This window comes from Pavona decussata, unplaced genomic scaffold (assembly GCF_977016875.1).
Source record: "Pavona decussata unplaced genomic scaffold, jaPavDecu1.1 SCAFFOLD_156, whole genome shotgun sequence".
NCBI classification, from domain to species: domain Eukaryota; kingdom Metazoa; phylum Cnidaria; class Anthozoa; order Scleractinia; family Agariciidae; genus Pavona; species Pavona decussata.
The window spans coordinates 5,118,282-5,134,177 of record NW_028145568.1 but is presented as its reverse complement, the minus strand read 5'-3'; the positions used below and the strand labels follow the sequence as shown (position 1 = coordinate 5,134,177).

The following is a 15,896-nucleotide window of genomic DNA, read 5'->3' as shown; positions in this document are numbered from 1 at the left end:
CCCACAAGCCCTAGCGGTCTGTCCTAGCTGAGCATCCAAGCCTTCTTAGTAGCCAGGCCTGTTAGATTGGATTTCCTCTGCGCTGAGATTTTGCAAGGATTCTCTTACGAAATTGTTCTGTAAATTTTTGACCGTCGTTGGTGACGTGATTTAAGAAATCAAACGTATCTTTGAGTAGATCATTTTATTTATTTTTGCTGGGAATGGGTTGTTGTTTCAGCGGCGGGGATGATACTGATGGTCAAGTAAGTGATACATTTGCACTTTCTACTTGTCATGTGACTGTCATCATGGTGAATTTTAGTTCGAGTATAGTGAATCTAAAAGTTTGCGAACGGTATAAATCGTTGTAGGGTTTTCTTGTTATATATTCTCTGAATCCCGCAAGGCAATTTTCAAAATTAGACAATTAAAAACTTAAATCGTTTCTATACGTTAAAAATCAGCATGCCATGTGTGATCATGATCTTACATGTTGTTCTTTTGCAACTTTCTTCACGAACATAGCTTTCAAATTTGCTAAACGATCATCTTCGTTACTTTCAAGTCGCAAAGACGGTTGCTCATTGCTAAAGTGAAAAAATAAGTTTCGAGCTTTGAAGACTGATATAAAGCTTAAGCTTATGTATATACATGTGTACGTGCATGTATAGTAGGGGCAAGCAAAATTGCTTAAAATTAGGATCTGGCAGTTCACCTATACAAAAAGAGCAGCCTTGATAACACATAAGCCTTATGACTATATCTGCACTAGACTAGATTTAGTTCCAAAGTATATACAGAATGATACAGATCTTACAGAATTACTACACTATTAGTTCTCAGCTTTTTTTCTCTTTAGGGCTACCATACCTGTACATGTACTGTAGCATAAACATTAGGGCTACACATTAACATCTGCCAACAATTGTTCAGTTCGTTTTAAAAGAACAGTTAATAAACCACTAGAAACTGAGCTGGGATGAAAATGGCTGGACAATGAAGGCCTTTTCAAATAAAAATATTGTTCTTAATAGCTATTAATGTTTTTTTAAGAACAATTATTACATTAATTACCAGAATTGCCAGGCAGCTAATTAACCTAATACCATCCTTAAGGATATTTTCACTGATAATATTATTGCATCATATTTACGGAACACGGTGCAGAAAAAAAAAAGTACATGTAAAATATGAAAGTTTGATGAAAATTATTGTTTGTCCCTTTTGTTTCATAATTTAACTCTGTCAAATATAATGAATTGGGAAAAGTACACTATTGTATAAATAACACTGGCTTTCATTAAACTATAGCCCTGTCCCCACTTATCCCAATAACATTTTTCCCTCTGGTTTGGCATTCTACAAATGTAGTCACACTAAAACGGTGTTTTTGATCCCCTAAAACAGATCTACTTTATAATGCTCTCCAGAATGGATAAGGCCCCATCCGCACTGAACATTCCAGATACATATGTAGCCGTACAATGTAAAAAAGTTTCATATATGTATTCAAATTTATCTGGATAATGTGGATGGGGCCTAAATTGGCATCATGTTGTCATCTTACATGTACATGTACTCATTTAAGCTGCAGTGTAAATGGATGTTACATGCATGTACATGTATGGTTGTTTTTCAAATACATAGCCTGTGAGCAAGCTCTCTTGGGGGTGGGGGCAGGAGGGGGAAAGAGGAGAGAGCTTGCAACAATGTCTCAGGAATTTTCATTTCTGCATCAAATTTTTCAATGCAAAATGCTGATTGGTGGATATTGAATTTGGTGCTTATGTCATTGTTCTTCGTGTGCATCGTGTTGACAACACAAAAATGGTGGCGGAGTTTCTATTTGTGAAGGTTGCGAGAATTTCTCTAAATAACTTAGGTTTTCTCTGGACTTAAAACCCGAGCAAAGTCAAGCTGCAAATGCTTTACTTCAAAGTAGCGATGTTCTTGCAGTTTTACCTACGAGATTTGGGACAAGTTTGATATTTCAACCTTTTGCAGCAATTGAAAGTCTAAAGTCTAACATCAAACAATGTTTGCCCATTGCGAAGTATCATTATCGATTACTTGATCGCAGAAGCAAGAAGAATGGGGATGCCTGCCGCTTCGATTGCCCACATTTCAGATGGAGAGTCAAGGTCGGCCAAATTTAAGCTTTTGTTTGGTGTTTGGCTCAGCCGAAAAAAATAGAAACATCTTTCAGCCTACGCCACAAATTAAAGCTTTTAGAATATATTGACTCAATTCCGAGTGCTTCGGTACGGCGTTAGCAGCGAACTGCCAGTTTTTTAGGGCAGCATCTTTTAGAAGCGCAATGATTTCCTTTTGATCTGGCACATTCACGTCTGCTTTGCTACTCGTTCACAACATCACAAATTTCACATGAGTTGAGTGTTCCAATGAAACCACATTGTCGATATTGAGAATTGTGTTCTCGTTCTCAGAGACCCAGCTGCAAAATTGAGATCCTTCTGATTTCCTTGCACTGCTTCTTTTTTCCCTGGCCGGACTGTGTCCAGTTTTCGACATTTTTTATGTCCAGTAGTTTTGTAGCGTTGACACTGCAGTCGGCAAGATTCGCTTGACCCTTGGGACGACATTTGTGACCTCAACCTTTTGGTCAATCGGCTTTTAGTGTGCTCACAATTAAGTAAAATCCTTCCGACTAACTTTCCTGATTTTTATGGCACTAGGTAGGCATACACAATCAGAGAAACAATAGTTTTTGTCAGCAAGGATTCCCGTTATTCAAAGTGTATCTGATAACATTGTACCTTTCACATGTTTGTTTACGTTTGCCATTGTTGCCGGTTTGCGCTGATTGGCCAAATTCTGACAGCTAGGACAGCAGAGAGCTGCATGGAGTATTGGGGGCGGCATTCAAATTCCTGAGACATCGTTGCAAGCTCTCTGCTCTTAACCCCCCGCCCCCACCCCAAAGAGAGCTTGCTTGCAGGCTAACAAAGACAATTTTCATATATACTATTATACTGTACCAGTTTGACTGAGGATCCCCTGTACTTTTTTGTAACTTGATAGGGCCTTGCTTATTTTCTAGGGCTTGTGTTTGAGTTTTTTATTTAGTCAAGATTCATGAATTCCTATCTTGATATCCACAATTAATGCAATTGATGATCTACAGCTGTAAATGTGACCTACATACTGTACAAAAGTCATGTAAAGTACTGAATTATTGGAATACCATTACTAACAGTGCATGTACTTCAATCTAATATTAACATTTTCTCCACAGAGACAGGCAAGCGAGAGGGATCCTTTGCTTGGTGGATCTTCAGCACCAATAGCTAATGGACAGAGACCTGTGTAAGTAGATTGTTTCTTCATAAATACTATAAATAGCACTTCTGTTAGGGGGTGGAATAAAAGGACTGATTAGACTGCTGCTGTAATTGACTCAGTACCAGGAAGTGGGCAGCTCAATAGTCTTTAGATGGACTACTGCATGAAAGAGACTGAGACCCCAGTCAATGGCGGAGAATATGAGTACAAGGACATGGTGTGTGCTGTAATTTAAACAGAAGGATGTAAATACTTTAATGATAATGATAATGATAATGATAATGATAATGATAATGATAATGATAATGATAATGATAATAAATAATAATAATAATAATAATAATAATAATAATATTTTTTCAATGCAGATTGAATATACATGTACATGTATGTTTTTCAACGTAGACTGAATGTATATATTTTTTCTTTTTATAAATATTTTAAAGCTTAACATTGAACATGTTTATCCTTATACCGCAAGAATTTGAATACGAGAATTATATATTTGCTGAAAATGTACATAATTTTTAGGAGTGCATAGGGTTGTGTTAAGAGTTGGTCGTTTTTTATGATAATGATAATAATGATAATGATAATGATAATAATAATAATAATAATAATAATAATAATAATAATAATAATAAATTTAATAAATGAATATTTATACAGGATAACTCATCATTACATCAGTACTGTTATCAAAGGGGTCCTGTTAAAAATAACAATAATAACGATAAATTAATTTGGTAATTAATTAAAATTGAATGCAATTTAAAAATGAATTAAAAGAAACCATAAAACTAACACTAACTATTATTATATAAAAAGAAAGTATATTCATAGAAAGATTTCTCAAAAAGTGCCCTACAGTCAGTCTGCCTAAAAGGTAAAGAATTAAGAATGGAAGCCCCTAAAAAGTAAAAACTTCAAGATGCAAACTTGCATTTCACTTTGGTTTGGAAAGACTGACAGTTGTCCCTTTGTTCCTAGTATTTACAGTGTGATTTGACAGTTAAAGAATCTGATCCCCCCAATTTGCATTGCGCACCCACTTCAGTCATCTGACATTCTTCAGTTTATCAATAGGGGCCTTCATATCAGAGTACCAGAACGAGAATGAGTACGAGCAGTGTGACTTTCAAATTTCAAATCAGTCCCATCCCCAGAACTCCCACTCCTTCCTGTTGTTTACCAGCAGACAAGGAGACCCTAGAAACAAGATTGACAAGCAGTTTGAGTTATCTAAACCGTACTCTCGCTTAAGCTTGTACTTGTAGTCAAATCTGAAGTTCCCTATTGTCGAAGAGTGTACACTGTAGTTCCATCCACTCTTTTTAAAGTACCCAGTGTTATTCAATGATAATCATTAGGCTAATACTGTATTATCCAGTTTATGCTAGAGCGTATATTTTGTTTATTTAACAATTATTCCATGAGCGCGCGTTTGGATATGAGATGGTAAATAGCCAACGAGGCGCGAAGCGCCGAGTTGGCTATGACCAGTCTCATATCCAACAAGCGCGAATGGAATAATTGTTTTATTAAATTCTCCCCGTTTGGATATTGATGTTGAAGTTTTAAGAATTTAATTTTAAGTAAAAATTCCTTTTAAATTGAAACGACCGAATGTTGACTTGTTGAGACAACTTCCGACCAAAGCGCGCGAAACTTAATGATCACATGACACACGCAGCTCATTGCGAACGGAGTTGAATGAAAAATCGCAAGCGAAGTAGATCGGACAAAGCCGGACATCTCAAATTCAAGATACGTTCAAGTGTACAAGTAACAACCTTTCTGAGACAAGCATTTAAGTGCCTTTGAAGTTCCAAATAATCGAGAAGCGTAATAGTTGAACACATATGAGCAAATGTTTTGCTGTGTGATGCCGAGCGAAGGAAGGGATCAAGGACGGCTTTTTTTATGCTGAACTGAATTCCTCGCAGACGTTTTAAAACACTTAAGGCAAGCCGAGTCCAAGTGTACGAGGTACAACCTCACTGAGACAAGCATTCACTGCAAGTTTTTAAACTTCAAGCTTATCGAGAAGCGTAAGAGCTGTGCACATTTGTGCAAATGTTTTGCTGAGTGGTGCCGAGCGACGGACACGAACATTATGGCTGCCGCTCGTATGGATTTCATGGATGAACTTTTGTAACTGGAGTCCTCGTAAATGCGTAGAAATAGAAAGGCAGGCATTAAGTTCTTCTTGAGAAATTTCTTCGATCAGTTTTAACCTCTTATACCGCCAGGATTTGCAAGCCATCCTGAAATTTTTGTATTGTTGTTGTTATGTGATCTAAAAAATCGTAAAATCTTGCAATTTTGAAGATTTTAAAGGAAACTTCAGAGATACGTACCATTAAATAGTGTTATACTGAACTTTGCGGCTTTTATTGTTGTTATATTGAGATGGCATTGTTTGGTATTTCTTTCTTTCCCTTTTTTTTTTCTACATTTTTCCGAAGAAACTTTTGCTTCCCGCCGAAAAAAAAATTTAGCTTAGCAACACCTAGGGCTTTCGTTTTCCATATAAGGTCAAACTACGGTATATGAGCCGATAAGCGAGATTTAGTGAACCAATCAGAACGCTAGAAATGCAATATCCGAGGCTGAGAATTTAATAAATATTATTAAATGAATGTAAATATATGAAACAGATATTTTGAACTCCTTCATGGGCCGATTACGAACTCACAATATGACCAGCTCCCAGTTGGCTTGATAGCTCAGTTGGTATCTAGAGCACTGCACCGGCATCGCAGAGGTCATGGGTTCGAATCCCGTTCAAGCCTGAATTTTTTTCAGGCTTTCTTTTCGCAACTGCTTAAGTTGCCTACTAACTGCGAGGATCTTTCTTCTATGTGATTTATATATTATTATTATATAACAAAATTAGTTGTAAGTTATACTTGACTAATTATTGATGTTGTGTAATGTTCCCTTTTCAGTGATGATGTGCATAATTCCAGCACAGGTCCAATTTCCAAGACAGATGAACAGTCTTTACTTAGCAGAATACTTCATCAGACTGCACAGTATGTTCTTTTCATTGTTAGGCTTGGGTCAAATTAGGGAAGGGCTGATGAGGCACACAGCCTTGCTCTCATCTAAAACTTGTACACTCTTCTTGGCCAGTCACAATCTTTGAATCTACAGAATCCACAGAAATTCAACCACGTGCTCTTTTTTGGAAACTAGAATTTTATATATACTTGACTGTAAACTTGTCCAAGGCTCCAATGTTTTGGTCGCCGTGGCAAGCAAAAAATTATAATTAGCAATAACTGTAAAATTGTTGCAAAGCTACTGTATCCAGTTTGGTGAGTGTTCCAGTAGGGAAGTTGTGTAGTACTGAGCAGTTTTCTGTTATACAAAATAAAAACAAATTCAACAATATACAGTGTAGCCACAAAAATAATCCAGTGTCAATTGAACCCTTGCGTGTCATATTATGGTTCAGTCATTATTGAGTATAGTTTACTTCATTCATCAGTTGTACACTGGGAACACTGCTTTCATCAACAAAACTGTAAAGAATTTGAATTTTCATGAACTCTTATCAACATTCGGGCTTGTTTAACATCGTTATTGGATATGCAATTGTACTGATCACTTGCACAACAGTTGAATGGCTCAAAGGGAAAAGGGCAGGGTATTGACAGTTGGATTGTTTCACTTTTGGCCCTACACTGTACAATTTCTTCTATCCCATTGTGAATAATTTAAATATATACTTACTGTAAAAAAAATTAATCGTAATCTTTTGAATATTATTTTTTTTTCTTTGGTACATGTTATTTAAGATCTACATGTAGTCAGCATGCCGCCATTTTCATTTTTTCTTTTTCTCTGTTTTTACACAGCAAAGTCATAGATGTTTCATCAACTGAACCACACAGCATAGAAAGAACAGAATACATGGAGAGATCAAGACAGTATATGTAAGCCTTGGATGCTGAACCTTTGCTCATTTGTACATTGAACTGAGTTTGTAGTTTTCTTTCTTTCAACTTTTGCATGTATCCAAATACATGTACACGTACCATTAATTCTGGTCATACTCTGGTAGTAAAATTTAACCAAAGCCTTGATTGTTATGCAGTTTATGGTTAAGCAGCCTGAAAAGAAGATCTTAGCAAGGGCTATTGAAATCCAAAAAGGACATTGGGAACATTTTTCAGAGATAATAAAGCTTCAATTTGGAAAAAAAAGCTGTACACTGTTATGAATTTTACAGCACTTGACAAATAATGGAGGTACAATGTTCATGTACCTTGTACTGAAGTTGTGGAACTCAATACCTAAGGCATCAAGAAAGATTGATACTTATGCAGCTGTTTAAAAATACATGTAGTTCAAAAATCTTATGTGACTATGATTCTATTGATTGATAATTTTAATGATTTTCTATTCTACAGCTGTACCGAGGATTTTATGCTTGCATTTGTTATATGAAATTTGTACATGTAATTACTGGAGTTAATTTATATTTTTAATTTTGATTATTTTCATTTTTTTATTGTGGCATACCTGTAAACTAGCTTACAGCTACATGTATGTCAGCTGTATTTTTAGCTAAGTGTACTGACCATGTTTAAAGTTGTTGTTGCATACTTACAGTATCTCTGCAAAATGTGTGTTTACATGTACCTCCAATTTTCTTTTTAGATTCCAATAGCCCTTGCTATGATCTTCTTTTCCTACATAGTCATACACTGTGTACAGATACACATACACTGTACTAAAAATACTTTTGTATTATTATGGACATGTAGGAGGCACTATTCTTACATGTAGATTCATCATGTGTGTATAAATACACAGTTTTCCAAATCCTCCCGTTGTTCTTCTTGACTGTACTCAACTTGCATTTTGCCAAAAATGCGCATTAATTATTATTAATTATAATTATAATGTTATTATTATTATACACAGCAGTTTTCAAAGTCATAGTTGTAATTTTTTTCTTTTGTCCATTCTTTAAGGTCCAAGTTATCAGCTGTGAACAGTTCAACACCCCTTAACCACGGTGATCTCCCAGCTGGTGTGAAGGTTCCTCAGGTAGTGCTCGCAAGTGAACCAGTTCCTCCGGGAGACATAGCATTTGTAAGTATTTAATAATTAATTGGTACCTGACCTGTACTGTCAACATTCCTGCCACTAGATCATTTGTTTGAGAATACATGTACATGATTGTAAATCTGTTGTTTACAAAATTCAATGAGTTGGCCACTTTTGAATGTTAATGGCTGTCATGTGAGAATGACAGACGTTTCGAAATAGATCGTTTTACAATCTAACTACTATAAACTTTCAGTTTTAGCAATAGTAATTATTATATTAAATCCTATATGCGAATATTATGTTTTATGCACAAAAGCTGTGTAAATTACATGCACTTTTATCTACCTGTACCCTTCAGCTATTACCTTGCCATTTAAAAATTTATATTTCAACATAAATAATAATAGAATAAAAACAGACAACTCCAACCCAATGCTTGTTATAAAAAGATGAACAGTTAAAATTTGTATCATGGTGCTGAAAAAAGATGATCAATCACTTTTTTTTACATTATTGGAGTGCTCTAAACCATAATTCTACATAAAGTAACACAAAGTAAAGAACCCAACTTCCTGTCTTGCTCTGGAGGTATCAGTGCAAGTTGTTATAATAAGAAATAAATGTATAACATTAATTATGTTATTCACTGGCCAAGAGGTCCTTACTGGGAAAAACTGTGTCTGAGGTTTTGAGTGCGGCCTGAGGGTGCTGTACACACATTAACATTTACATGTTCATGAAATCATACACCGTAACTTTTTTAAGGGACCAATCTCTTAAGGAAAGATGTCTTCTCTCTTAACCAGAGAGAGCACAAATACATGTATGTGAGAGTAAGTTTAAGGATAGTTAACCCTTTAAGCCCTTAAATGACAGTGATCAGCATCAAATTTCTCCTTGTAATAATAATAATAATTTAGTAATAATAATAATAATAATAATAATTTAATTCTTATATTGCACACTTTCCTTGAAATGATCAAGTGCGCATTACATGATTGCTATCTATAATAATTAAATACAGAGTATCTAAATAATAATTATTAAAAATATACCATAATTAAAATCAAAATATACAATGCATGTGAAGGTACTAGTAATCATTGTAATAAAAATTAAAAATTCAATCAATAAAAGCTTCCTTAAAGAGGTGCATTTTCAGATGGCACTTAAAAGTCAATAGATCTGTAATACAATATCATTGCTTATTCACCCTCTGAGGTGATGAGAATTAAGGATATGATTGCCCAAGGTGAATTTTCTCGATATTTTAATAACTTCTCCCTGGTACTTTTATAAGAAAAGTATGAGGACAAGATAGGAAAATTTGTTATTTGATCTGACTAGGTTAATCCTCCATTTCAGGCAATTCAAGCTGCAAAAGGAGCAAATGCTTCGTTATCTGACTTCCAAGTGAAACAGAGAGACGCGCTAGTGGTGCAGTTTGAATCATCATAGAAATCTTAATAACTAACTTAGAATTAAATATTTATTGAAAATTTAAACTACGTTACAATGGACATCTGGCCAGTAATTCCGGTAATCTTCTCCCCGCTGAAAAAAAAAATGGTGATAGCTAAAGTAGTGGAGTAATGCATGTATCTCGCCTGTTTCTCCTTATACAGTCATTATACGTGCGTGTTTGTTTTCTCTGTGACTCCCCCATCCCTCTCTTTTATTGGATAGGTTAAGGAACCATAGAGAGCATCCGCCGAAATAATATCGCTATGCAAAAGTGTACAGGATGAACCACAGTAGTCTGAACTCTAGTTCATTTCAACATGTGTTAAATTGTTCTCTGTTACATGAATCGTTGCATCGGGTCACAGTCACCACATTTTCCAGTTTTCACATCTTGACACCTTTGTGATGGCATTGTTACCTTTAGTGATTGTTCCACTGATGAGGTGTTGCCTTGTCATAAGTTGGTGTGTAGCCAGCGCATAGGCGTCACCTATTAAACAAAGGAAGAGGAGAAGAGCAGGCTAGGTGAAATGTGGAGAAGAGAAAGAAATTGGAGATTCAATGTCTGTGAAAAAGAACTTCACATAACACCAGTTTGATAGCAAAATATTTTAAATTGTTGTAAATTTTGTGATGAGTGGTAACAAGGTGTGAATTGGCCTGAGAAGAGAGACACGTACATGTACCTCTCTTCCTCTGCTCCTCTTCCTCCAGTCCAAAGGGGGTATCTGAGGTTCAGCTGCAGGAATTTCCGTAGCTATGAATAGTGTGAAGGGGTGAATGGGATGCAGAGCCCAAAGAATTTATGATTATGTTTGCTTTTTCAGACAAGGATAATTTGTTCCACGTGTCATACATGTGAATTTTGTAAGCACTGTCGGGTAATGAAATTACTTAGGGGATGGCTTGTATGAATGCTGTGTTATATTTTGAACTAAATTTTAAAAATCAAAAGAAAAAGAAAAGCTTGAAAAACAATTGTATCGTGCGCGTTTTGAGAATCTATAACAGTTTGGATTTGACTTTAATAAGTTAATTTATCAAGGACAAATTGGGAGGTCAATTCGTAATGATACGCGTACTTTGATTGTAGAAACGATTAAAAACAAACGTTTCCATCTAATGCAGTAAAACCTTTCGAGAGAGATGCTTAAGATGGGGGTGAAAACGCTTGTTTTGATTGGAATGTTTTTTTCCGAGAGCATGCAGGGTAGGGTTCTTAGAGCCAATCCCTGAATTCAGATTTTCCGATCGGGAATTCGGTTTTCTGTCCCGTTTTAGCGGGAAACAAATCGTACATTACACGGCATCCGAGTGATCAATATACGCTGGTGTTGGGATGAGTTTTTGAGTCTCGTATCGGATTTCAAACTCAGATTTTCATTATTCGTAGTAACTGTTCATTCAGACCGCAAAACCAACACAGATGGAGCTTTGGCGAGTTTAGATTTAGGTTTCACAGAAAACCAAACAGTCTGGATAAAGAAAATGTGAAAATGGATCGACTAAAGGAACATTTATAACGAAACGAAATTATAAAGTGCAATGTTACGTGTGTTGTGAAGGGTGAGACCCTTGGGTTTGGAATCCTCCTGAACTATGCTTGTTCTCGGGATCGGTGGCTAGAAATCATTCGTTGAATGGAGAATCCGACCTTAGAGTGCTCCAATTGCGCAAGCTGTGATAATTTTCCATATTTTGTTAGATGAAAACGACTGTTTAGATAAACTACCATTAGAATAGATATAACATTAGAAATTTATTTGTACTACTTTTGAAAAATATTTGTAATAAAAAAAATAAGTCCAATTTAGTTTTTTTGTGTGTGCTATGGGTGTAATTTTGCATGTAATGAGTGTACGTTTCGAAAACAGTGGGTCAGTTATTAAAAGACAGTTTAGACGGTGTTTAACAAAACCACGTTGTAAGCCATTTTCAATTTTGCCAACAATCATATCTAAACATTGTCTACTGCCGACGGTAAAAAAGAAGGCTTGCATCCGAGACTAGAAAACTATTTATCTACTTAAAATAACCCACTTATAAACAGATTTGGAGGCCCACTGATTGTCTTAAGCCGGGGCTTAAGTTAGACTCTTTTTAAATAACTGGCCCAGTGTTCTGGAGTAAACGTCTGTTCTCTGCGGACGAAATCCTGTGTGACCATTGACTTCACTAGCTATTGAGGAGGTTTTCCTTTGGTACTGTTTGTATTGCTATGGTATACAAGATGGTGCTGCCTGCATGTGGAGTCTCTGGAAAAAATGGTTAAATGAAAGCATTCTGTTGTACGAAGTGGTTCTAACTTTTGAGTCTGTGAATGAAATCCTGAAGTGTGGCTATTCAAATGAAAGCTGCTGAGCAGTACTTTCCTGTGGTGCTGTTTATTTTGCTGCACGAGGTGGTTCTAACTTTTCGAGTCCATGAGACTGTGGCAACTGAAAGTTTGACCAATTCTAGTTACGCGGTGCTGTTTTCATGCTGTTTAAAGTGAATCTCGAGTCTGTGGATTTAATCCTCAAGAATGATCATTACAGACCACAGGTTTCAATAGACCAAATTCGATATATTTCCCCTAAGCCTCGTAGCCAAGCTAGATTGGTCTATTATCAAGTGACCATACTTAGTTTGAAGAGGCCTAAACACATATACGCTTTATAATTAAATAAATAAATAAATAAATAAATAAATGAACATTTAACCAAGGATAAAATTGAACCACACTCTTTCGAAGAGGATATCGAAGAATTCTTTATTTGTTTTGTTTTTGTCGTTGTTGTTGTTGTTGTTGTTGTTTTTTTTGTTTTGTTTTGTTTTAGATATCTTATCAGCAGTGCTTACTTAAACAACAATAAAAATTGTTATGTACCTCATTATCATACTTCAGCTTTTTAACAGCGGTAAAAAATTCATAGACCAGCAAAGCTCTTTATATTCTAACGGATCAGTGAGAGAAACTCACTTGGGTGATGACAAACCTGTTCAAAGTTCGTTTCCACTCGCTTCAGTTGAGTACACACATACATTTTGATGCGCACGCAAACATTTCTGATTGGATCAAACTAAAAGCGTTAAAATTTCACTTCCTGTATGACGTGAAAATAGGAAATGACATGAAGTACGAGAGACGTTCATTCATTGGAATGTCCTTTAGCGCGAAAAAATGTGGAATTTAGAATGAGTCTACTACGAATCTTGTGACTCACAGATGTCATGTATATTCCTGTAGGTGACATGTTTTTTTATCATTCATTAGTTGTTGCCGAACGAAATCAGTCGGCTTCGGGCTCAAATCAACCAAAATTACAGAAAGAACTGTCTTGCCCGGAAACATTTTACAGTAGAGGTAACGACGCTTAAACCCCAGCAATGGAAACATCTGTGCTACCTGTCGAGAAAACTCCACAACGTTCGACGCCAGACGAATTTTTCTCGCCAAAAACAAGCCCTTATTTAGAACAAGCTGCAGTTTCAACGCCACCAAGCCCTTCTCCTCAAAAGAGCCCAAGTTCTACGCAGAAACTAAAGAGTTTCTTTCAGGATTTACATCGTGAATCTCGCCATGCGTTGACCAACAAGAAGGCGAAGATTGTGCAGTTGTGGGAAGGAAGAAGATGGCGGCGAATGAGTGTCGAAGAAGGGGAGCCGTTTGCTGAAATGGAAGAAAAAGAATTGTGGAACTGTGGTGCTTCGGAGCTGGAGGGCCACGAAGACAGTAGCACAGATCGACAGGGCGTGAGTGGAGGACAGAGCGAGGTTTGCGTGGCAGAAAATCGGTGCTGATTATTATAAGTGTTTAACTAGATATAAGCGCATGATATCACTTCAAACCTTGTTGACAGGCAAGGCGCGTTAGGACAGAACCAGTCGGCATAGTCTTAACTTAAAAACTTATTTCTTAAATGTTACAGTACTGTTACTTCAGGTGAGCCAAGTGGAGGGAAAAATGTTCCCGACCTGTTGAAAATGAGGGTCAATTTGTAATGTTCTTATTTAAGAATCATACAACGATTGCCAGTGCGTGGGGTGATCATTTTCGCCTCATGGATGGACCAAGCTCGTAGCCGCGACGCTGTCGGTTTCGCGTACTACAATATCCTTTTCTGACTCAGTTATGTCAGGAACTACATGTAACCCTAGTATATAAGGCAATGTCAATTTTTGACGATGAGGACTGCGTTGACGCTATAGAATGAAAAGTGAACCATTATATTTTCTGTTCTGTTCGGTGTGTACGCTTCTAGCTTTAAACTGTGCGTAGTTTTTAACTTTCTCTGGTCTCCTACCCCGAGAAAAGACTTGGACCACCAGCAACAACGAAAAATCATTGTATGGCTGGTTGTATATTCTATAGATCTGGCCACACTGTTGAATAAAAATTTGAAATCACCAAATATCTAAGAAAAGGAAGAAGGCTAAGTTGAGAGAAGAGATCTTAGGTTTATTTATTTATTTATTTATTTATTTATTTATTTATTTATTTATTTATTTATTTATTTATTTATTTATTTATTTATTTATTTGTCATATTGCTCCAGAGGTACTCTCGTCTACAGGCTATAGGGATGTGTCACCCGAAAAGACCACGTTCTTTCGATTTAAATTCATAAATATTAGCGTCAAGTTCAAAAATTATACAGTCATTGTTCTTTTGACAGAGTTCTTTGGAAATATTTTCCCACATGCATTTGGATGGGAAAACCGGTTGTTCCGGTCGGAAAACAAATGGAACGGTTCATCCCAATGGGAATTTTCCGGAAAAAAGTAATACCTTCCTATAGTTATTACACTTTTTTCTCTCGCTTTCAGTAAAACGACCGGAATTTTCTGTACCTGTTCGCATTACTAGAACCAGGCTCCATCGCGAGAGCGGGAAACATGGCTTGTCAAAACATGGAGCAGGATCATCAGAATACTCCGGAAATGTTTTGCAAGTGTACACATATGAATCCTTTTGTTATTATTATTGAATTCGGTTCAGCATTTTCCTAGTAAATGAAGATACCTCAGAGAAAATAATTATGTCTTCTTCATGGTTCTTCAAGAAACTCATTTTCGTCATGCACCTAAAACCTCAAGTAGTCCTAGCAAAACGTCAGTTGCCATCTTTGTTTGTACCCTGAGGCTTTTGGCATTCCGTTTTCTCAAGTAAGGAATTAATTCCAGTTTACCGTTTTGTCGAAAAAATTCTTAACAAAAATGCCATTCAAATGGTAAGCGCTCCTAGAAATCATCTGCCAGTCCAACCTCCAAAAACGATGCTGTTAAAAACGGTGTGTCTTTTTCAGCAAAAGTTTTTTTTTTCTCAATTTCTTTCTACAAACAGGGAATTTTCCAAACGTGGGGACAAGACACGGCAAGTGTATTGCATATTTTGAAATGATGATGTTATTGCCACGTCCACGTCATTTGACTTCCACTTGCGAGGAAACGATCATAATCTAAACATAACGCATTGTACTTTTGGAGTTTCAGTACTGCTACTGCCGTTTCCAGTGCAAATCGCACAGCCCGCCGGCTACTTCCGTTGCCAATTAGAATCGTGTCTTTGGTAAATTTTAGACATGTTTGGAGGTTACAGACTGCTTCTGCAGCTTTCAATTAAAATCGAAAGGGCGACATGCACTGTCTCACCTTATTGGTCGAGAGGACAAAAGAACGAACGTCAAAACAATGGGCCTGGACACAAAAAACAATGGCGCTGCAGGTTATCTGGGTCCAGTAAAAATAGAGCCTAGAAATGATGAAGACCTACTGTTCACTAAAGACCCGTTTAATCGGTTTCAACATTTGCTTTAACATGCGTTCAACACAGTTGTTGAACCAAATGTCGGGGGCGTTTGAACAGGTCGTTCAACATTGTTGAAAGCGTAAAAAAAATGTTGAAAGCTTGTTGAATCAAATTTAAATTGGTTTAAACTTTCATTCGACATCGATTCAACATTTCCTTTGTTCTTGAAAATGTTAAATGGCGTTTGAAACTGTGTGAACACTTCGTTCATCTTTCGTTGAACGAATGTTGGGCAAATGTTGAAAGCGTTTAAACGGGCCTTAACACCGACATGCGTAGCTTTTTCACC

General features: G+C 36.5%; 1 protein-coding gene across 1 annotated transcript; it reads left to right on the top strand.

Annotated features, from left to right (window-relative positions):
• Positions 1–56: 56 nt before the first annotated feature.
• On the top strand, positions 57–11,629 carry LOC146465475 (ragulator complex protein LAMTOR1-like). The gene is made up of 6 exons (XM_085128725.1): positions 57–245; positions 3,239–3,309; positions 6,237–6,323; positions 7,152–7,229; positions 8,274–8,394; positions 9,718–11,629. Exons 1-6 carry the CDS (start codon positions 204–206, stop codon positions 9,808–9,810), a joined length of 492 nt encoding a protein of 163 aa, XP_084984851.1. The 5' UTR covers positions 57–203; the 3' UTR covers positions 9,811–11,629.
• The last annotated feature ends 4,267 nt before the right edge of the window (positions 11,630–15,896 follow it).